Source organism: Neofelis nebulosa, chromosome 8, assembly GCF_028018385.1.
Source record: "Neofelis nebulosa isolate mNeoNeb1 chromosome 8, mNeoNeb1.pri, whole genome shotgun sequence".
Taxonomy (NCBI): domain Eukaryota; kingdom Metazoa; phylum Chordata; class Mammalia; order Carnivora; family Felidae; genus Neofelis; species Neofelis nebulosa.
The window spans coordinates 114,940,497-114,965,124 of NC_080789.1; the positions used below are offsets into that span (position 1 = coordinate 114,940,497).

The following is a 24,628-nucleotide window of genomic DNA, read 5'->3' on the forward strand; positions in this document are numbered from 1 at the left end:
ATTTTTGGTTGTTTCAGGCAGGAGGACAAATCTGGTCTCGGTTACTCAGTCTTGGCTATAGCAAATGTCATGCCTTTTAATTTTGGCTAATTTTCTATTTAAAAGCATTTAAAATTCTGAATAGAAAAATTCGTGTCTTTACCTTCATGGCTTCTGTCTTTGGTGTCATGCTAGAAACACTTTTGTGTTTGATGGCTTAGAAGATATTTACCCATGTTTTTTTCAATGTATTTAATTGCCTTATTTTTATATTCAAATAGTGTGAGTATATATTGTAGACTATTTGGAAATATCTTGCATTATAGACAGGTTGGAAAATAGCTCAGTTAAAGGCAAAAACAATGTAATGCCTCAACAAACACGTTGCCAAAACATATCTTAACATATTGCCTGCCATGCATTTTGCAATACTTTTGTTTTTTATATAGTTGTAATCCTACAGTATATGTCATTTAGGGTGTTCACTCAGTGCATTTTCCATTGTGCTACATAATCTCCATAATTGTATCTTAGTGTCTGAATTATATGTCATCAAATGAGTATATTACAACTATACTACCTTTACCTATATTGTTAAACATTTTAGTTATTTCTTCTTAAGTAGAGTATACGAAACATAATTATCTGGCAGAGCATTTTCAGGGAATCTTAATTTTGCCAACTTTCACATTTCCCTGGCCTTCATTGGGCAGAGATGCTGATATAATTCCTCTCTCGTGGTGTCATTGCTTCCCTCTCTAAGCCCATACTAGTACATTCAGTAAAATCCTGCCTGTATAAAAATGAGAAGGAAATAAAAGCATTAGTTTCTTAATAGTTCAGTCCATTTCTTATTACTCTTACAATTATAAATTGGAAGAATTTTTAAAGAGCTTATAATTTATATTCTTCATGTGTATGAACAAGGCATCTGAATTGTTTTCTAATCATTATTTGTGTTTGGTTATTTTTTAGGGACATTGTTATTCAAGTCAAAAACATCATAATGCAGAATTTTTTATCAATACCACCAAAAGATCAACAAGGTAAGATGAACCATGCTGAGGAAAATGGTCATGTGTATGTTATAAACAGTTTTAATTGATATATTCAATGCCACTGTCCTCTGACCAGAGGTAATTTATTTCCAGGAACTAGGAACAAAATCCTAATTATATAAGAAAGTTGATTTCCTTTGTTGAATTACTTAAGTGTATAAAAGGACATGTATCCTTGACTGAGAACTTGAGAGCAGGTCATCTCAACCCACACAAAACTCAGAACCCAGCCTATTAGCTGGCACATAGCTGGTACCAGTAGATGTCAAATGAAACTATGGAGTATTGGCTTTGGTGAAGCTGAATCACATGTGTCTTAGAAGACTATATATATATATATATATTCTTATACACATGCACATACAACAGATATGTAGAGGGAGGGGATATTTGACTTGTTTTTTCCCATAGTCATTTCAAAAGAAACATACGAAAAACCATTCCCCAGCCCCGTATGATTTATAAAAAAGAAAATCGTGGTTTTTTAAGAAGAGCTCCTGGAGTTTTCAGAAAAGCAGTTTACAGGTGGAGATAGAGTCTTTTCTGAATGAAGAGCAGTTAAATTTTCTGCACTGTAAAGGGCAAATTCCAACCTTTAGGAAGAATTCAAGTCTTTCACCTGCCCCTACATGCTCTCTTCTACACAGAAGAGAAGTTTTGATATGTTTGTGAGAAAAATAATGTCTTCAATGATACAAAATTAGGCTTCCTTCATGGAAGAGAAATAACTTAGCCAATGGAGGGAATTTGCTATAGAGAACCCTTAACAGAAGCAGACACTCCTTGATCTCTTTACCCAAAGGAAAGACAGTGTCATAACTGTTAAGAGCACTGAGTCTGGTTTTGACACTCAGGTCTACCACTGATTTGCATGTCTTAGGTGCATCACTTGACCTCAGCTTTCTCATCTATGAATCTTTAAAGTGAACATAGTAAGTACTACCTTCTAGGTCATATAGAGATTAAAGGAGAAATATATATAAATCACCCAGCATATTCCAAATTACATAGTGGGCTCTTCATCGTTGTTTTTGATACCTGGTCTCCCTGTATGTGTGGAGGCTGATGCAGTGGGAGGAACATGGCTGCCTCCTGCTTCTGGTGCCTACCGGCCGTAAAAGGCCACGCATGATCCAAGGTGACCCAAGGGACGTAAACATGGGGCAGACTTCTGGCTTAGTTCTCATCCAGACATTTGGCCACAGGGATGGTAAGATTGTCTGAAACTCACACAAGATCCGTCCACAAACATGAGGGTACGAAAGGACATGGGATGAGAGAGACGAGAGCAATCCTAACCAGAAATAAAATGTGTGCATTTCCTGTGAATGTTTTCTGGTTTATATCCTTTGGAAGATTTCTGCAGTGGTAGGTAGCTGATCAAGGGTTTGGAAATTTAGTGTCCCAGTTGGTATCACCTTCTTCATCTCAGCAAGATGTGCGACTGCTTATGAGGAAGAACGCTGGGCCAAATGTCAAAACAGCTGCCCTCCTTTCCCTCATCTGCTGCCAACCAACTGTGGAAATTCAGACTGGTTATTTTATCCCTAAACCTCAGTTTCCCTGTTAGTAAATCCAGGATTACTAGACATTCTTTTCCATCTCTAAAAGGTTGTAAGTGTGTGTGAATATCTAAGCAACAAGCTGCTTGGTTTCTGGCTGATACAGGGCAGTAAAACATGTCACCACGCACACCTCCTGCCTACTTTGTTTCTCATCAAGGCTTGTTTTGTTTGTTTTGTCTACCTCTCGAGCTGTTGCCTAAGCATAGTTATACCGCCATGGACTTGGCCAGAAAATAAGACCCTTCAAGCCTAGCTAGGAGTTCAGTAGCTCTAGTAAGTACTTGGTCAGTCTTTTCTGGGACCAAAGATGCTTAAGCCTCCAACCCAGAATTTAACAGAAAAAAAGAATAATGAAAAGAGCTCAATTAATCAAGTGCCTCCAGGGTAATAGTCACTCTACCCACAACTTTACATCCTTTGTTTTATCTAATCCTACCCTAAATTAGGTATAATCTTTAATCTAAAGGTTCAGGGAGATTGGTTACTTTTACCAAGATCACCAGTCAGTTAAGTGACTGAGCTAAGATTTGAACCCAGATCTATCAAAATCCAAAACTCACTATTTGTCCCCTGTGTCACACTGTAAATCTATAAAGAATATTTCTAATTCTGTTTTTAGATGATCCCTCTTTTTCTTCTCTGATCAAACATGCTAGTTTTTATTTCTGTCATCAAGTATAATCCATTATGTGACATGAGGAATGTGTTGGGCACATGTCATTAATTAAATGCTGAGTACTTTATTTAACACACCATAGATGGCTACCTATAAGGTATGATACTTTTAAATTTCAGACTTGTAAACACACATGCACATATACATACTAATGTATGAAGTTTGGGGTAGAATGTTACCAGCAGAGTTGTGGGGCTTAAGAAAATCCAACGTATCACGTACTATCTCCTATCATTTCAGTGGTGGAAGCAGCTTTAATGATCACCAGTGTAATACTTAACGAGGAGCTATGTCAGATCCTAAAGATCGGAGAGATCCAAAATAAATCAGACATCCTGTGCTTTTACAAAACACAAAATCCTATTAGAAGAGCAGACATGTATATAATTAACTAGAATAACGCGTGACAGATGATGTACTGGAAGTGAGTATGACATACTTGAGAACATGGAGGAAGGGATACTTGGGTAGGCCAGAAGTTTTGAGGCTGACATTTTGGTCAGGAAACACAACAGAAGGGATGATATTTGTGCAGGACGTTAACACATGTGTAGAAGACAACCACGTGGAATTTAGGGGTCAAAGGATATAGGTTTAAAGTTGGGAAAAACTAGAGGAAACTAATTAGAAATTCTAGTGCCTTCTATTTAAATGTTTTCTAATTTTGGATAAAGAGATTTAATATTGTAGTGTTACTCTAATGATAATTTGTACTGTATTAAAAGCTTTTCCATTATAATTTAGTGTCATCATTATTCCTGTGTGAAGGTATTATAGAATCTCCAGAAGTTCATTAGAATTTTCTATCTTTTCATACTTTCAGGATTTGGGGATAAGATTTATGATTTTCCCGTAACTTTCTGGTTTTTTGTTTGATATTTTCAAGTGATAAAATAATAGAAATATCTTTTTGATATTTCCAACAATAAGATAATAGAAGTATAAGGGCAGGTATTTTGTGTAGAAAATAGCAAATTGTAGCAAATAATAAACCATGTCTTTGAAAAAAAAGGCACAAAAACAACAGGAAAAGGCCATCTACGGTTGTTGGTAACTTCTACTTTAAATTTGTTGACAGACAAAACCACTACAGTGACTGAAAATTCACAGGAATTTACTTACTTGCCAGATAAGGAACCTCACACAGATGTGCAGCTTTGCCAAATGGTTCTGTCACAGGGACAGTCTATGTTTGCTACGTACTATAAAGAAGTTCACTGTGGTGATGCCAATTAAGGATTGAAGTTTGCACCTTGGAGAAGGCAGGATGAATTTTAAGTCTCCATATAGTTTAGTTAAAACAAGTCCTGCTGTTCATTGGACAGGGAAGAGTCTTCATTTAAGCCCAGGGAGGGTCAGTTTTACTGGAGTCATTCAAAATTCTTAGTTATCTGCCAGCTTCACAATTCGGTTTTGCCATTTACTAGGCAAGTCTGCTGCAAGTAGAAAGGTCTTCTTATACGGGTCTTCTAACACTTTTCTCAGCTCTGTCTTAACACATTTGCATTGTTTAAAGATAATTTTCAAATTGTGAGTGCTATTTTTATTCAATGAGACTATTAGTAAAGGGGGGTGAGAACACAGCAGATGCTTTAGGCAAGAGGGTCTTAATGACCCCCTTTGGAACTACTACAGTTAGTTAAATACACACTGTCAACCCCTACTAATTTTCAAAATCTGTACAGTATTTAACTGCAGTCATAGCCATTACTATGTATCATGTGAATTGAGATTTGGATCTGAAAATAAAAAACAACCCTGGATTTTCTGAGTTTAATAAAATACTTTAAAAATAATTATAAAAATATAAAGACTTAAAAATATATATGTGCAGCCAGACATAAACATTCTGGTATTAGTGAATGTAGCATGTTAGAACTCAAGGAACACTTGGGGAAACTAGTGAATATTCATATTTCTTTTAAGTTTAGAAAAATGATCTTATTTTAAGCTCCTAGTACTTCATAAACTTCTTGATGAATTTTTTGTCTTTGGCAGTCTTGAAAGCACTTTGGCATGTAGTGGCTTCTCATATATACATTAAATTTTGTGGAAAATGCTTTAAACTCAATTTCATCTATGACTTAGATGCTGTGAAAACATTTTAATCCTTGCTTCTTGATGAGACACCAGGGTGGAGTTTCCAAGTCTGTGTGTTCATTTAACAAATATTTATTGCCTTTGGAGAGGCCATGAGCAAAGAGCACAGGGGGAGAAAGGAAACCCAAACTAAACTCTACTGTTACGGCTCCATTTCAGTAAAGCTTACAGCCTATCAGAACAGTTTTCTTTTTATGAGGGTTTAGCCTAAAAATGGTTTATTATCTTATTATCTAACTAAAGTTTGACTCATTCCAACATGGTATTAAAGCTGCTTCTTAAGCTCCTGTCCCATTTTTGTCTTTTCTTTCCTTCTCCCCCTCTTTCTCCCCTCCCAATCTGGTGAAAGACCGAATTCTCAACTAAGAGCTGGAGCATTGAGGTCTTTTTTACCCTTCCCCCCTTCTTTTTAGGTCTGTGATCTTGGCTAATACAGTGAGCCTCAGTCCCTTCATCTTTCAAATGGGGATATTAATTCTTGCTCTAGAATAGCCAAATGAGATAAGGTACAGTTGATTCCCATCATTCACAATTGGCATGTTCTATAACGTCACCACAAACACTGAATTGGCTAATACTGAATTTTTGCTCCACAGCATTGAGGTTCCTGTGAGCTTCTGGTCACAACACATTTTCATTAACTATTGATACAGAACATAGTTTTATGTTGAGTCCTTAACCTTGAACTCACAGACACAATATTATAACTCTTGCCTGAACAAAGCTTATGTAACACATGTATTTTTTTCTGCGAGGCACGTCGTCTTCTTACACTTAGGAACACTGGACAGCACAGCAGTACTATGCTTAAGGACTATTTTAAACAGTGAAATCACCAACCAAAAGGAAAAAAAAAATAAGAAAAACGTGACACTGTAGACCACAAAAATGATACTTGTCATTCATTGTAAGGGGAGAGCTGAAACAAGACAGAGCATCAGCCACTGCTGAGAATGTGCACTTGAAGTGATTCAATTTTTTCCTGCCTGTGCATGTCCACAAATGGCCATGGAAACGTCATCAGTATGGATTTGAGGGCTGCAAATAAATTGCAGCGAGCTGGCAAATTTGCACATACAGAATCTGTAAATGATCGACTGTATATGAACACTTTCACCTTTTAAACTCTTAAAGCACAACCTATGTCTCAGAATAATTTGCAGAATAAGTTACATTTAACTCAATAACATTAAACTCAAATATAAGAATTTTGTGCAAAGTTGATATTATCAGTGTCAAGTTAATAAAGTAATAAATATATTATTTGCAAGAGACCCCAAGTTCTTAGCTCAGTAAAGCTATGAGTACAACTATTATCGCAAATTGTTTAGCTCTTCGGCCCTCACATTTAATGGACAGTAGCAAGGAGAACCACTATAATTTGATGCTTTGCATTTAGTGGTTAACATGCTTTGTGACCTCATTATTGGGGTGGGGGAGACATTCCCTACATATTACCAAAATGTTTTATTTCCAAATATGTGACATTCGTATGGAAACATTTCGATCTTAGCCAGCGGTGTAAATGCTGTTCTTGGATTTTTGGTACCATTTTATGTTGCAGACCAAGTACAGATTGACATTTTCAAGCTGGTTTTGGTTAACTACGTAATGTTGGCAATTGGAACTTTCCAATGTAATAACCTCTACAAAATATCACTATGGATTAATAGTATGTTATGCTGTTGACAGAAGTACAAATGGAAAACACACACACATACACACACCTATAGAAATTTCCTCATAGAACAAAATGGAAATGACCTGAGTGGCCTAAAACTTACCAGGTAGATGTTATAATGGAAGTTACTTTCCTATTTTGAGATAAAATGCTAGAGTTTGGAATATCCTTATTAGTAAATGAGGTTATGAATACTTTTATTGTTTGAAATAGCCATATTTCCACCTGCTTAAAAAGCAGGCTACTAATCAGATAGTCTGCTCGGGCATGTATCAATGTCAGTGTGGCCATTTGGCAGCAGAGTCTCTCAGAAACTCCCAATTAACCATGCAAATATATTTCATAGCATCACATTCCACTTTGTCAGAACCCCTGCTGCCTTTATATTATTAACATAAATGCAGGTGCAAATAGCATTTATGTTCTTTGATAGAAAGCAGTTGGAGACATTTCACTGAGGGACATAACACTTTCAGATTGTGTACATCTGTTCAAATAATGTATCCAGCCCCAGTGACATGAACACAAGGATGGAAACATCTGCCCCTGAGACCATTTGCCATATAGCAGATGCTTACATCTTTATGTATGCAGATGGCTGGTGTGATGAGTTAGGCTGGGATAAAAGCAGAGTTTGACACAGGTATTTAGGATGCTGTGCAAGCCAGAAATATAGGCTAGGCATTTCATGTTTGTAAAGGTCTAATACTATTAAGAGAAATGCATAACTCTTTTAATGCTTTAATAGAATGAACATACTGTTCATCCGTAAATTACTTGGCATCAAAATCCTAAAAGTGTTTACAGAAATTCCAACATCCAACTTACACTGGAAACAAAAACTTATTAGTTTCCTTTTGATAAAATAATTTAAAATGATTTTATACTACCAAGAAAATCTCATGATGACATTTCTTAAAACTGGGGGGAAATACAAATGCAATTAGTTTAAATATAATTTATGACCTATTCCATGAATATAAATTCAAATTAGGTAAAATAAATTTCTGAATTGTTACACCTTTACAAGATTTTTGTCAAGCATTTTATTATTTAATCTGTATTCTAGCATTTCCAACTACTGATATTTAAATTATAACTGATATTTTTATTAGGATAAATTACTTTTAAATGCTTTTTTTCAAAACTCTGTCCTATAGATCTACCATATTACATTCTCATTGGAAACAACAATGAAGGAAGTAAAAACTGCCGGAAGTAAGACATTTCCAGATTTTATCTTCTGTTCTCATTCACACACACAACAAAAATATCACAGAATCTCAAAAGAGCTGGGGTATTAGATTTCATCTAGTTCAGCAGTTCTCAAACTTTTTACTTTCAAGACCCCTTTATACTCATAAAACTTTGAGGACTCTAAAGAACGTTTCTTTATGTCTGTTACATTATCCATTGGCATTTATCATATTTGAGATTATAAACTGAAAATATATATATATTTGTGAATTCATTTTAAAATAATCATTACAACTTAACATAAATGACATATTTTATGTACTTAGAAACTGTTAGAAGACTGGCCTTGACTTTTGTTTAAATATGTTTAAAGTCTGACTTCATTAAAAATGTCCGAGTCTCAGCACTGGGTGTTGTATGGAAACCAATTTGACAATAAATTTCATATATTGAAAAAAAAAAATGTCCGAGTCTCATATCCAGTTCTACATTCAGTATGTTTTGATAATGTCCTTTATGTTGAAGTGTTTGTAAAAAATCTAGCTTTACAGTGTCTGGAAACAGAAGGAGAATATTAATAGCCTTTTCAGATAATTGTGTATATTTTTCTTCGCTACAACACCAAAATGTGTCCAATAACTATAACTGACTTTAAACCAGTCAGGTAACCCCTTAAACTTTAGTTGAGGTATGAAATTTGAAACCATGGCAAGGTACTCCTTGTATTCTGTTACTCTTTGGCCTTACACTTGAGTGAGTCATTTACCCATCCATGTAACATCATCTACTGGGTATTTGGGAGGTTGGGAGGCATTTACTGAGTTTGCAAATCTTCTATACATCTTTTTATCCAGTATTCTAAAAGTCCTATTTGTTAATGGAACCACCATCCTCCTCTGAAAAATCTTAAAGCATTTGGAGGCTTCAACCTCCTGGTGATGGATTCAAGTTTTCCAAAATTCTAACTGCCACTTGAAAGAATGATTTTTATCACTGGCAACGGTTACCGTCAGATGTTTTTTCTTATAGTGACAGGTTGTGTTCGTTCACTTTTGAGAAAATGTCTGTCAGATACCTAAGTTTGACCATGACCTTTGAACATGTGTCTGTCAGGTGTTCTTTCAAGTAAAAATGGTATTCCATGACAAAAGCCACTAGTTCAGCTTCACAACTCAGTGGCACAGATGCTTTTCCTCGAGGCAACCATCTTCCTTCCGTGTGCAGCATAAGTGCTGTATGAGCGTGAACCATTTCATCACACAGAATTGTAAAACACGTAAGGATCATGGTTTTTATAAAACTAAAATTTCAGACTGCTTCCGTGTTGTCCTGAGTGTGTTGGCAAAGAACGTGGCTAAGTGGACAGTTTGCTCCCACTGCCTGAATTCAGGCTAAGGTGCCAGAGCGGTTTTACCTAATTATCCCCTTTGCCCTATCACTGACTGCAACGTGTGCAGAGGTCAGCACACTGGAAAACACAGATGACATCTTACTATTAGTATGAGAAGAGAGTGTTGGGACCCTTCCCAGGGTTTGCAGGCCACACTTTGAGAACTGATGGTCCAATATAATCCTTTCTTGTTAAAGGGAGCAACTAAAGGGCAATAAAGATTATCTTGCTCAGACATTTTCTGGTAGCAAAAGGAAAAACCAAAGCCAGACCTCTGCTCTCCTTCTTACATGTAATTTGTTTGCTTTTCCCTGAGGAGTTCCCTCTCCCTCCACTCCACCAAAAAAAGGAATATTCCCCAGACCAAACTATAGGCCACGACACTGATGTTTAATCAAGTTTATTAAAGAGGTAGGACTTGCCACATAAGAAATTCAGAAATTCAACATTTTTTAGACTTTTTCATTCGTCCCAATGTTCGTCAGTTACTTCAGTTTTAGAAGCAGGTGGTGTGGGATTAGAAAATGTATATTAGGGGCGCCTGGGTGGCGCAGTCGGTTAAGCATCCGACTTCAGCCAGGTCACGATCTTGCGGTCCGTGAGTTCGAGCCCCGCGTCAGGCTCTGGGCTGATGGCTCAGAGCCTGGAGCCTGTTTCCGATTCTGTGTCTCCCTCTCTCTCTGCCCCTCCCCCGTTCATGCTATGTCTCTCTCTGTCCCAAAAATAAATAAAAAACGTTGAAAAAAAAAAATTTGAAAAAAAAAAAGAAAATGTATATTATTTCTAAAATTGTAAAAGACCTTTGTAATGACCTTTTTCTTCATTTTTGCACATCACAAAAAAGTGTCATTAAATTTATTGTGTAACTGTTCAGCTTTAAAAAAGTTATTTTGGTGTGAGCCTGCTTTGCTCACCAGAAGTTCTGTAAAAGAAGGCCACCCATGCAAAAGCCTAGCTTTTAACATCCAGGACATTGTGAAGGGAATCACTTTGTACTAACTGCCTCTCAAACAACCACGCTATGGATTCCTGTTAAAAATAAAAAGCTCACTGAGGTGCCTGAGTGGCTCAGTCGGTTAAGTGTCTGACTTTGGCTCAAGTCATGATCTCACGGTTCATGGATTCCAGCTCCATGTCAGGCTCTGTGCTGACAGCTCGGAGCCTGGAGCCTGCTTCAGATTCTGTGCCTCCCTCTCACTGCCCCTCTCCTGCTCATTCTCTCTCTCTCTCTCTCTCTCTCTCTCTCTCTCTCTGCCTCTCAAAAATGAATAAACATTAAAAGAAGAAGAAGAAAGAAGGCTCACTCTCTCTCTTGAGGGTTGCACTCTCTGATTAGAAAAGGTTAGTCAAAAAACACCTTTATTTTCTCAACATAGATATGGATTATGTGGCACTCACCAGCCACTGGGGGAGACTGACAGATAAGTGGATAAATTGCAAAACACCTTAGTAATAAGTTCAGTGTGATGGAATGGAAGGGGAACAGTTTTGGTGTCAGACAGACCTGGGTTCAAATCTAACTTTCACTTACCAGCTTTGCGCCCTTAAAAGAAATATTCAGTTTCCATGTCTGTGGATTGGAAATGTTAATATTAAGAGTTGGTGCTCTTTTTCCGGCTGGAACCATGGAGGGTGCAGAAGAGAAGAAAAAGAAGGTTCCTGCTGTGCCAGAAACTCTCAAGAAAAAGCGAAGGAATTTCGCAGAGTTGAAGATCAAGCGTCTGAGAAAGAAATTTGCCCAAAAAATGCTTCGAAAGGCAAGGAGGAAGCTTATTTATGAAAAAGCTAAGCATTACCACAAGGAATACAGGCAGATGTACAGAACTGAGATCCGCATGGCTAGAATGGCAAGAAAAGCTGGCAACTTCTACGTACCTGCAGAACCCAAATTGGCATTTGTCATCAGGATCCGAGGTATCAATGGTGTGAGCCCAAAGGTTCGAAAGGTGTTGCAGCTTCTTCGCCTTCGCCAGATCTTCAACGGCACCTTTGTTAAGCTCAACAAGGCTTCAGTTAACATGCTAAGGATTGTGGAACCATATATCGCATGGGGGTACCCAAACCTGAAGTCAGTGAATGAATTGATCTACAAGCGTGGTTATGGCAAAATCAACAAGAAGCGAATTGCCCTGACAGATAACACATTGATCGCTCGATCTCTTGGTAAATATGGCATCATTTGCATGGAGGATCTGATTCATGAGATCTACACTGTTGGAAAACGTTTCAAAGAAGCAAACAACTTTTTATGGCCCTTCAAGTTATCTTCTCCACAAGGGGGAATGAAGAAGAAGACCACCCATTTTGTAGAAGGTGGAGATGCTGGCAACAGGGAAGACCAGATCAATAGGCTTATTAGAAGAATGAACTAAGGTATCCACCATGATTATTTTTGTAATCTGGTCAGTTAATAAACGACTACTTTCAAATTAAAAAAAAAAAAAAAAAAAAAAAAAGAGTTGGTGGTGGATTAAGTGAGATATAATAGATTAAGCACCCAATCTGACTCCTGACAGAAGGACATTTTAGTACTTCACAATGGAATTTGGGGTGTAGGGGATTGAAGGATGGATAGAAGTTGATGAGTAGAGACAAGGACTATATATACTAACTATTAAGTTTTCTCATGAAGAAAAAAAAGAAGATAGGGCAGTATCTTGAAGACAAGATAGAGCCCAAATAATCTTTATTGGCATTTTGGATTTTATATTTTTGTGTTCAGCAAAAGCAAAAGAGAAAGCAAGACAATACGGTTGAGAGTTATAGTTCACTCGTTTAGTAAATAACATTTTGTGTGGCTACCGTGTACCAGATACTGATCTCTAGGGACTGAGGTCCTGGCAGTGAACAAAATAAACTCCTGCTTTCTTGGAGTTTACATTCTAGCAGGAGGAGACAGATAATAGAATCACGGTACAATGAAGGACAGTTAAAACAGAGAAAGAAACAGTGGTGACTTTATGGGACTGAGCAGGTACTTCTAGAAAGGAGTCAGGGAAGAATGGAAGCTCACTGATGGTAGAGGATCTCTGAGCCAGCATGAAGGGTATGGAGAGAAGCATGGGACACAGAACAGGGTTGGGAATACTCCCATTTCCTTATTCTGAAGTGCACATTTTTTTCACATTTTAGTGTCTCAGGACTTGAGGTGGATGAGTTGTATATTTAGAGTGATAGTGCTTCTCCCTCCTTTCCCCTTATTCCAGAAGAAGTAAATTTATTTGTGTTATAGAATTGACATATGAGAGTTTAGAAAGAGAAAGAAGGAGCAGTAAATGAGTTCCTACCTAATGACTTCTCTTTTCTCCATGAGGTCTTAGTCACTCCAGGCTGCTATAGCAAAGTACCATAGAATAAGTGTCTTATTATGAACCACAGAAATTTATATCTCACAGTTCTGGAGGCTGAAAGTACAAGATTAAGGTGCCAGCATGGTCAGATTCTGGTGACAGCTGTTGGGGAGGAAAAATTTTTCCTCTACCCTTTTTGATTCTTTGGCTGATCCAATAATCAAATTAACATAGGACAGGAGAAAAACAAATTTAGTTATGTATGAATGGAGGCCCCACAAAGACAATAAGACCCCAAAACAAGTCCCATAGTTGAGGCTTATAGGCCACCCTGAGCTAAGGAACAGGATGGGGCCTGGGGCTCCAAATTCATAGGGTAATAAATAGAGCAGATATTTGATAATTAGATATGTGCCATGCCATACAGATAAGGCATTCGGGTAAAAGTTTTGTCTAGTAATAGCTCTCTCTCTAAGCCAGGCCCCCTAGCAGAATTCTTTTAGGTAGTTAGGAAGAGGTAAAAGTTTTTCTGGAGTCTTCTGGATCTCGATTATGTTCAGCTCAAAATAATTCATTTACCAAAGTAGCATATTTTGGGGTCATGTATTCTGTTCCCCTTTATAGCTCCCTTCTGGGTTGCAAACTGCCATCTTATCATTGTATCCTCACATGGCCAAAAGAAGGCAAGAGAATTCTGTGGGGTCTCTTTTATAAAAACATTAATCCTATTCATAAGGGTTTCACTCTTATGACCTATTTACCTCCCAAAGGCCCCACCTTTTAATACCATTACACTGGGGCATTAAGATTTCAACATATGAATTTTGGGGGAACACAGACATTCAGTCCATTGCAAGATCAGTGCCAAAAATCATTGGTGAGAGAGACGGGAATAAGGTGGGGGTTGGGTAGAGGAAGAGTGCCTCGGAAAAGCAATGGGAGAAACCTGAGCTAGCCCCAGTGAGGAACTGAAGGGAGTCTATTAGGGATTAAAAAAATAATAATAATAAGATTGTGGACTAGGTCTGCAATTCAACACTGGAAACTTTAAATTTGTAATGTTTCGCAGTGTTCACAGTGGTTGGATTTCTCAGCATTAATCAGTTAGCAGTGGGAGTGGAGAGTACAATGTCAGGCCAGGTGGGGTAGGTGCCGTAGGAAGACAGTCGTGTGCAAAACCCACCATATACTAGGAATGTCCACGGATGGTCAGCCACTACACCAGCTCCAGAACCGGGGCAACCTGCGTGCGCACACATACAAATGTGCAGTGCCTTGAGGAAAAGGGAACACAGGTGGACCACATAATCACTGAATCTCTTCAGGGAAGTTGGAGAGTTAACTCTTACGTGTTTCTGAGGCATAGATGAGAGTATGCATTCCTTCAGCCACACTTTGTCATTGCCATCCGTGTAGTAATAAAGGTGTTGATGGAGGAGAAGCCAGGCAGAATTCAAAAGGAAAGGATTCCAAAGTGGTCCCACAGCTTTCCAACTCTGATGATTTCACTCTCTGTAGTAGCTCACGTCAGCATCTGATTACCTACCTTAGATGTATCTCAGAATCTGTATTTGCTGGTTAGCTCACATACAACCTATCTGGTCAGCTCCACAAAGGTAACCACTGCTGACCCAGTTACCTCAGTACCTGTGGGTACCCGGTGCTTCGTTTCCTCTTTTTTAATTTTCTTCAGTGTGTCAGTATTAGACGTGGTGTCTCTATGTTATTCAAGGTGCATCTTGACTAAGAAATAAGTGACAGTCAAGATTTACAAGCAGGAGTTTTAGGGAATAATTATGCACATGATAAAGGAATATGTAGTCCTGTGTATTTGCACTTTCAAGTCATGAGCTATTTGACATAAAGGCTGAGGTATAGAGGAACTTGCAGCAGAAAGTGTTATAAGTCACTGTGAGTTGAAGATAAATCAGAAGTGAAAATAAAACATCTGTAAAACTGTGCCATAAAGCAGTGGAACAATTGTTTCATTTTTTAAAGAGGCGGTTTGCATACTCCTTAAAAATGTCCATTCTATAAAATAAATCTACTTTTGAAATCACAGTATAAAAATAAGAGTATCTTTGTGATTCCAGTCCCTTGCTTTTAACCATACTGGTGTTGAAACATCATGATCCTTATTACCACTTTGGTTTCATAATCCTGGTATTTTGACCAAAGGCAAGAACCTTCTGCCTGTGTCCTCGTTTAATTGTTCCAACTGACTGCACATTTGCATGGTGAAACCTTATCTTTCTGTTTATCCCACGAAGGAAAAGGTTTTCGTCACCAACTGTCATCTTGTTACTCATCCTGGATACTTAACTGTTCCAACTGATATTAAAATATAAGATTAAAAAGAAGGGGCCCATTTTTAATTTGTTCATGGAAGAGTTCTTGCCATGAGATATCTTAGCAGCTTCCTAAAGCTCTTTCACAGGAGATGTTTCCTCACTCACCCATTGTGTTGAAAAACAACTGACTCGGAAAATGTCGGAATCTCCTGGAAAGACAGTGTGCACAGGTATTTGCTCTGAGTGGTAGAACATCAAATGAAATGATTTGCTGCTTTTACCTTGATGAAGTTCAGTTATCAAGGTCTTCTGAATTTCAACTATGTGACCCAACTGAATCTTAATAATTCTAATAATATTAACAACAAGATGAAGAATGAGAGAATGGGGTTAATAAGGCATTTCAAAAATTTCCATTTGTCTTGCTTTGTGTCCCCCCATAGGTCATTAGCTTTTAGTTAAATTTTCATGCTACTTAGTCATTCTTAGATTTGGGTAAAGGTACAAAATTGACTGTTTTCTAATAATGAATAAGACCTAGGGCATGTTATCATTTTTTGGCCAAAAAGATTAATAACTTTGTATTCCTAAATGTATTAAAAATTAAAAGATTTCATATAGTTTTCAACTGCTTTTCATCAGAAGTACTGGAAATCAAAAAGTCCTCCCAGAAATAAGGACTGATAAAAGGACTGATAATTAAAATGGAGAAATTCATTGAAATTGAGGATAATTAAAATATATTTTAAATGATAATGCATTTTAAATTTTCATTTCATTTGGGACACGAATTATATGGCTCAAAAAGAATAATAAGTTACTTGAACTTAACAAACCATATTGTATTATTTTTCCTTGTATTGCCATTAACATTTTAGTTAATTAGCTTTTAAGTTCTTCCATAAAGAATGCTTGTTTCCTCTTGCTTCCTGATACATTTACACGTCTAATTAATTCAGTTTTGTGGGCTCCTCTTTCAGTGCCCACCTTTTCTTCCTGTATTCAAGCTATCTTAAATTTCTTTCTTAATGATTTCCTCAACAAAATACTGAAATCTACAAGAACGTGCTTTCAAAATTGTGGTTGACTTGCCCGTACCCTCTGTGAGAGTCCACTTATTTTTCCTCCTGAATCAAACAATCACATGGCCATTGCTCTCACAGTCCTGCAGACCTGTGGCCAGTGTCCCCAGTTCTCCCCTGGGCCCCTTCCCTTCCAGGGCCATGGAGACCTGGACTCACCCCCACCCCTGAAAGGTCTACTAGGGGAGCTATTATTTTCTTCCCAGGCAGTGTTGAGAACAACAGCAATTAGCATCAATACTCAGTATAAACAAAAGCAGGGAGGAGTGTCCCCACAAAACAGCTCTTTAAAATGCACATATGTTAACTCCTATTCACTGTAACTGTTCATCTGATTATCACTTTGTCAATGGGATGTGTAAAACTTAGGGGCAGGGAGTAAGAGAGGGTGATAGGATTGATCAGATGTAGGAAGATTGAGCTGTGGTAATAGGTGGCTGGAGAAAGGGAGGAAAAAATGCTTTACAGTTCTAGTAGGACCATGATTCACAAGTTATAGCCATTTCTTCCCTCTTTCCTTCATTTACCTCTCAACAAAGAAACATCAGTTTAAGGATTCAGTACTATTTCCATATGATTAGCATTCAACATTTGTGTTTGTTTTTTTTTTTTTTTCTACCCACCAAAAATAACTCAGGAACCTCAGGCTTTTTGTCAAGAGAAAGTGCAAGGCTAATGTCTGCTGAGTACCTAACTGGTAGGCGCTATCCTGGCACTTTTCCTGGGTCCTTTTTTCTTTTCATCCTGTCCATGACCTTTGCAGCGAGATACTCTTATGCCATTTTTGTAAATGAGAACAGTTAGGCTCACTGGGAATGACTTTCCCAGCCCACGAGACAGAGCCAGGAGTTGAAACCACATCTGACCCCCAAAACCATGTTTGCACTAGAGACCGTGATAGTGGCCATAACCGTGCATTATAGCTCAGGCAGCATGTAAAGGTGGAAAGAGACCTTGGAGGCAGCTGGGCCAAGGCTTGAGTTCCAGCACTGCTACTTACCAGCTTCGAAACCTTTATCTATAAAACGTACATACCAGTAATTTCTAACTCAGTTTTTTTTTTGTGTGGAGATTAAATGAGATAGTGCATGTAAAGAATTCGATAAGTGCCAGGAAATAAAGAAACTCTGGTGCTCCAAAAACAAGAATTCCCTTTCTTGCAGAGCTAGGTAGTGAATTCACTGTTTGTCAAGACAGCTCTCAAAGGTGTGTCCTGAAGGGAGGATGCCTGGATATCACTAGTGGTGTTACAGGAGGGAAGGAGAAGGCCTTAGCTATCTTAGCTGCATAACTCTGCACAGCAGGGAAGTGTGCAAAGAGAATGGACAAAAATGGGCTCTGGATACAAGATCTGCGATTAGGAAGTGCTTATTTCCTTTGTATAGTATCAGATTGCTAGAGATCTGGGTCCTAGATGTACTGACTCAAGGAGGTCTTAGTGCTACAGATAAGTGGACTAGAAATGGCACCCTGAGTCTGTAGACACAAAATACACTGGTGCCTGTTGCCAGCGCATGTTACAGGGCGCTCTGTAGTCACTGCTCCATAAATTCCTGTGGACTCTCGCTGCAGTGCCTGGACAGCACCCTGGGGAGAAGGTGGGCGGTAGCTAAACGTGCTTATAGGTTTTTCAACAAAATAAGCTGAGCTCCCTTGGGTTATGAGGCATTTCTTTTATCTCCTGCTTCTCTAGGCTTTTACCATATTTGTTTTAACCAGAGACCATCTTGGGAAACAGTTTGAACCCCAACTGGAATTTCTCATTAGAAAGCCAAGTGAGAGGGAGAACAGGGATGCCAACAAATAAAATTAAAAATAGGGTCTTTCAGTTTAATAAAATTAAAACCTAAACAATGTCTAAAAGTTTTGGCACTTCTGTGGCTAAGACTTTGGCAGGACTTCCGTTCTAAGCCTTGGTCCAGGGAGCCCGTTTCAAGAGCAGGGCCTCTCGTCTCTGTGCCCAATCACTACTCCATGCTGAGCAGCAGGCCGGTGGGTCGAACAGATGGGATGATGGAACCGGGCTCAAACTAATGAAGGGACGAGTGGGAACAACTTTTGAGAAGCCACAGAGCAGGCTGTGGTTCTGCCAGTGGAAAGGAGGGGGTGAGTTGTGGGCAGGCTTGTAGAAAACTGCCTGCCCTCGTACGTATTCCTTAGTAGCATCTCTGCCAGCCTTGTCGTGAGGCAGTGCGATCGGGCTAGCTTGCCTGCTGACACTGAGTACCATTAGCCCTCATTCTGCCCTCTGGGTCTCTGCCTGTCAGACCAGTCCTCTGGTGGTGACAGAGGAGGACACACATTGATTGCACTTTCTCCAAACAACTATTATCTGGCAACTCTATTGGACTTGTCAGAGGCCTATGGATGTTAAGGGCAAATTCGCCTTAAAAAAAAAAAATCTGCTTTTACCTTCAAATGACTATTAATTGTTCATGAATTCTCTCCTAACAAGTGGGCTTTCAGAAAGTGTCGTTTAATTGTAATCGAAATTTTGGGATATGTATGACAAGCCATTTCTATTTCAAATTTCCCCTTTTGTCTCTGCAAAATTCAGAGATACCACTGTATTTTGGAGTTAATTAGGAAAACTTGGTATATAATTTAGCCCCTTTGAGGAGAGAATGAAAGAGAGGAAGGTCATTGCTTCAGATCGGAATGGAGATCTGCATGGCGTGGACTTTAGCACATTACTTAAGTCCTCAAGTCTTATTTTTCTTAATCTGTAAAAAGGGGACAATAATATTTATTTGCAAAGCTTGTGTGAGGGTTCAATTAAAAGACCTACACAGATTCTAGCCCTAATAAGGACTCAATGCCTCCGTGTTTCCCTTTAATCCACGGTTCTATCGGTTTTTCACCAACTGTAAATGTCACTTTTCAAAATAGTTTTTTTTTATACACTTAACGTAGTAAAAACAGCCCATACTTAAAATCCTAATATTAAGTTTCACGTTGTATAATTGCACAGAATTAATTTTACTGAGTGCGCCTTTTATGTTTTCAGTTAATAAAAGTCCATGTTTAGTGCCTGAGAGTCCTGTGAGTCTCTTTAACAGTGTTATGGGAAATTTTGCAGGATTTCCAGAAATTATGAATGTCACTGGAAATTTCTACCTCTCATTATTTAGTGCACACTTCTTTGAGATCTATAATTCAGTAGGTGACGGGGAGGGTTTGTAGATCACACCATCTGGGGAGGCCTTGTAAATGTGTGTGGACCAAACCACTGTAGTAACTGCATTGCCAAGAAAGACTTCCTACAAGCACACATCCTAGTATTTTGGAGCTTTAAAAACTTAACAGCATTTTCAGCTTCTCTAAGGACTCCTATTGTTCAAACTACTTTAAAAAGAAAAAAAAAATTCAAACCTGTGGTTATTGTAGCATAACTGACCTTTATTGCAGATTGCCTCGTTTTCTCCTGAAGAGCCTAGTGTTTGCAGGAACAATTCTCAGGACTCCCATTGTCCTTGGGAAGTAATGAGCTCTAATACTTCTCAGTGCTTAACTTTGGGGGGTAGTTATGCACGGCCTGTCAGATTATTAGATTACTTCCCTTATCATTAGCAATTCTTGTCCTTATAAATAGGCAAGGAAAATAAAAACAGAAGACACCGTGTGTAATGTAGACACAGTCATTTATGCAAAGACACACACTTACCCACCGTGACTGTCCCCAAAGGTACCCCTTTTAATAACAGATTCAAAAGGGAAACTTCATTTTCCTTGCATTCATTCAGCAGATAGGTGTGAACCTCCTGTGTGCCAGGTGCAGAGAGTATTCGGTGGGAAATAAGCACGTGTCCTATCCTGACCTCTTAGTTTCCTTTGCCCCCAACCCAAAGGCCACTACCGATGCTAGTTTCTTTTGTTTACTTTTAGAGATATTCTGTGCCTGTAAGGAATATATTTGTGTGTGTACCCCACTGTTTTTTTAATCTAACACAATAATAATAATCTATACATCTCATATCTTGGAGAGTGTTCCAGATCAGTCTACCCCGCCTTTCTTTTTTACTGTTGCATAATATTACATTGTATGGTTGGATATTTACTTTATGAGTACCCTGTTGCTGAACATATTTAAGTAATTCCTAGGGGTTGTTCTTCCATTTTTGGGCCTTGCTCTCGTTCTCCTGCCTTATACATTTCTTCTAATGCATCACTCCATTCCCTGTTGTTCCATCATTAATGGTTCTGGTGGTGCAACACCACCTTCACAGACACCCTCACCCTTGTCTGTACTTCCTGATAGATCCAGGCCAACATGAATAGGTTACATTTATCTAATAAGGCCTTATCTTTCACCCCAGAGATTTCTTATGATTATCTTATAATTGTTGATCATAAAGGCAATTGATCAACTTTTCTACTCCAGGATCCACTTGGTTGAATTGCAGCAAACTTGAGAGTTGACTCTTTTGGCAGTCATCATACCTGTCACTTATGACTCTCATTTCCAGTCGCCCAGGTTGCTCACTGCTCAGTGTTCTCCCTTGCTGGCACAACCAGTTACCCTGAGGGGTTTCCTTCGCTCCCACATCAGAGTTGGCCTCCTTTTCCTTTGAATGGCACTGCTCTTCCTGTGTGATTTTATTTCCACTGTAACGTAGAAACTTTTGAAGATCGATCAAAGCACATTAACTTTAAATGCGTCATAATTAGCTCGCTCCCTTTTGGATGGCTCTGTAAAATATATCTAGTTTCATTTCTGGAAACCTTAACTGTCAGAAGGTTGCTTTCTTAGATTTGGTCATAAAAAATAGGAAGCCCCTTCCCAACTTAAATCTTCAGAGATTTCGAAGTGACGTTGACCACTGGTTGTTGCTTCAGCTGTACCTTCTGGTCTTTGTTATTTCTGCTCTTCTTCATGTTGACATCACCGTCCTCTGCTTCTGTGGTTCAGTTTTTCCATTTCCAGTTGTCTCTTCTCTCTTTACTCCAATCCCTGCTGTGCCCCTCTATGGATGTCTGTTTTCTTTAAAGCAGTTTCTTTTTCAGAACTTGCTTGTTTCTCTATTTTATCTTGTACCCGAGCAGCATAATTTATCATTCCCTTACTCCCTCAGATGGCCAGTCAGTGGGCCTCACCTATTCTCTTTATATTAAAGGGTTTTAGGGGCACTCAGGGTTGCTCAACTGGCTGGACATCTGACTTCAGCTCATGTCATGATCTCATGTCCATGAGTTTGAGCCCCACATCAGGCTCTAGGCTGACAGCTTGAAGTCTGGAGCCTGCTTCAGATTCTTTGTCTCTGTCTCTCTGTCTCTGTCTCTGTCTCTCTCTCTCTCTCTGCCCCTCCCCTCTTGCACTCTGTCTCTCTCTCTCAAAAATAAAGAAACATTTAAAAAAAATTTTTTTAAATGAATAAAGGGTTTTATTATGGTGCTAACCAATTTTCTTATTTTTTAATTTTAGAAATTTGGAGATGTTAAAGGTCGCTTTTAAATTGTGGCCCTCTTCTTCTTTTTTTTTTTTTAAGATGATTTTCTAAGCTCAGTCTATGAATTCTTTATTTCAGCCATTAATCACATAATTACCACTTACAAATTCAATAGATAACTGTGACATTTCTGCCACATGCCTAACACTGTTCTGGACCCTGGAGACATGGACAAAATCTCTGCCCTCCACGTCAGCGACGAAAGGCAGTGGCCCATGATGTAATCTGTAAGATGGAGTAAATGTGCTACAGAAAATTATGACTGGAAAGGAGGGAAGTTCAGAACGGGGGTAGTTTTAACTAAGGTAGTCAGAGAGGAGCTCCCCAGGAAGAAACCATTTGACCAAACTTGAAGGAAACGCTGCAGCAAGTACTGGGCATTTATCTGGAAGGCGGAAGCTCATCCTGGCAGTGAACACGGCAAGTACAGACACTGAGAAAGCGGGTGTGTGCACGTGGAAGGAACAGTGAAGAAGCCACTGCGGCTGGAGCATAGCTTAGCTAACAAAGGAAGTCAGTCAGAGAGGTTCCCAGGAGCTGAGGGCATGAGGCTTTTCAGGCCATTGCAAGGACTCTGCCTCCGGCTCGGAGATGAAGAGCCCTTGGACAGTTTTGAGCAGATGAGTGAGGTGATGGGTCTTGTGCTGTGATGGTTTATTTTCACATATGATTTCAAGAGGATTTACAACTGATTAAGGACAAAGCAGCTTTTCTTCCTGTTCTTTTGTACTCAGTCCGCTGGGAGTATGCAGTAGACATTTTCTCTTCTCTTCCTTCCTCAGCCTCGATTCGTTGTGTAGATTCCAAGACCATTACTATTGTTAATGTAATTATTTAATAAGCCTTGTCTTTAAGCAACCAAAAGCTATCAGTAATGTTAAGCTTTCTGTAAACTCAATCCCAATTTAACATTTATTTACAACTGACTTCAGCACTTCTTCCGCCAAGATGAGACGACAAGGCTAAAAATGGAAGGCATTTACATTTAAAGTCTATAGATAGAGAACCAAAAGATAAATAAAAGTATGTGGGAAGAAGAAGCAATCTGTAACAGACTGTTGTGAGATGATGGACCAGTTCATTCACCCATGAGCTTTGGGGTAACAAAGCTAAAGAGGGTAAGAACAGATCCCACGGTTCTCCTGACCTGAGTTTTCCCATAGCGCTAGTCTTTTTCCTTCTTACCCCAATGCAGGCCACCATGTGAAACATGTTTTTCACATACTTTTTCTTCACCGAAGAGGGATTACTTTCTAGAACAAGCTGATCGGTATACATTTCAACCTTATTCCTACGCTGCTTACTCATGCGAGGAGTGTCATTTTTGCCAAAAGAAACAACCTTCTGCTAAAATTGTTAGTTCAGTAACTGTAGACGTTAAAATTTAGGCTGATTTAAAATTGTTGTCTGTTTCAGTAGATAGAAGTAGATTGCCAGCTTCCTAAGGTAGAACTTGTGTCTGTTCATCTTTGTATTGTTGGTATCCCTAGAAGAGTTCTTCAGTCCTTCATCCACAGCTCCAGACTCTCAAAAGCCCAGAAAACAGAAAATGTGATCAAAAGTTGGAAACCAAAACTCATTCAGAGGCAAAACCTGAACAGAGCAAGACTATTTTAAAAACCCTCCTTTTGTCCCACTTTTTGCGAATACTCCTGTATTTTACTACAGAAGTGGTGGTAGGTTTAAATTGGATGCTCTGCAGACCCTGCTGCGTGTTACTTAACATTTGGCTTATGCATCTCGTTACTTTTCTAAATTTTGAAAGTGTGAATTGCAAAATACATCTGCCCCTAAAGGCTTTAGAAAGGGGATGTGAGCCTGTCATAGACAATCCCTCGAATAGTGTAGGTACCTGGCAAGCGTGAGTGGGAGTAAAGTGTGGCTGAAATGAGGAACTTAGAAAAGGGGAACGTTACTGCAGCCAGGCCTTGGGCCTTGAGGTCTCAGGGAATAAGAGATGATTCAGTTCTTAGAAGCAGTGCATTGAAATGTTGCCTTAATTATTCTCTGAGAATAGTGGTACTTGGTCTTCAGTTAACCTAGTAAATAAGGAATTGGAAGTGTTATTGTATCAGTTAAAATTGTACCTATTAGTGTCCTAGCAGGTGCTTTTTACGTGATTCATGCCTTTTTTATGTTATCTCTGTATCTTATCATTTTCTATCATTTTGTTTTTATTCAACATTTTTTAAGGTGTCACATCAGCTTTTTTAATGCTGGTGATTTAATTGCAAAAGCACACATAAACAGTTTGAAAGGTGTGAGAAGAAATTCACAAGTCACACGGGAAACAGCAACAAAGCTAGCATTCAGTGTGGAAATTCCTCCACTGTGCAAAACAAACTGCACCGGCCAGTGGGTCAAATGGTGCATCCTGGAAGGGAGTGAGAAAGGAGCTTGATACAAGAAACATTTGTTCCCCACTGAAGATACACTGGGAAATATGGATCTGAATTAAATAGAGGCTTTATGCTCACAAAGCTTAAGTTTAATAGGGAAAACAAGATATGTCTATAAAATAAATGAAATACACAGCGGAACATACCAGAGGACAGTCTCTGCAGCTCGGGAGGGCGGGAAAGGAGACCAGGAATCGGAAGTAGGTACGTGGAGAGGATGGACGTGGAATATGGAATGGGAAAGACAGAGTCCAACTTTCAAGAATCTCTGTGTTGAGTAGGAAAGACACACAGATAAACTACTGTAGAAAGTGGTAAATGTTATCCTGGGGTCTTTGGAACCATAGAGGAGAATAATCCTCTTGGTCCTTGGGAAGGTGAATGGGAGTTGACTTTAAGGCTGGGTGTTGAGGAACACAGGCATTTGCCCAGAAGGCCAAGGGTGAGCCTTGGAACGCATCACAGGCAGAGGA

The 24,628-nt window shown here is 38.8% G+C and overlaps 2 protein-coding genes across 6 annotated transcripts in view; both read left to right on the top strand.

The window, feature by feature from the left end:
• ZNF438 (zinc finger protein 438) overlaps positions 1-24,628 on the top strand; it is a 178,606-nt gene that overhangs the window by 145,412 nt on the left and 8,566 nt on the right. For 4 of the 5 annotated variants that reach the window (XM_058681550.1, XM_058681551.1, XM_058681552.1 and 1 more), the window contains one exon: positions 955-1,025. In XM_058681550.1, the coding sequence (XP_058537533.1) occupies positions 986-1,025 (40 nt within the window). In that variant the 5' untranslated portion in view covers positions 955-985. Of the gene's footprint in view, positions 1-954; positions 1,026-10,963; positions 10,988-24,628 lie in introns of those variants that run through there. The other variant, XM_058681553.1, reaches the window with a different exon arrangement.
• LOC131483441 (large ribosomal subunit protein uL30-like) lies at positions 11,248-12,095 on the top strand. Its single transcript, XM_058681554.1, has one exon. It carries the CDS (start codon positions 11,272-11,274, stop codon positions 12,016-12,018), a length of 747 nt encoding a protein of 248 aa, XP_058537537.1. The 5' UTR covers positions 11,248-11,271; the 3' UTR covers positions 12,019-12,095.

Bases quoted from the DNA above. Each gene is read 5' to 3' on its own strand.
- LOC131483441 (XM_058681554.1), top strand. From the start codon at position 11,272: ATGGAGGGTGCAGAAGAGAAGAAAAAGAAGGTTCCTGCTGTGCCAGAA.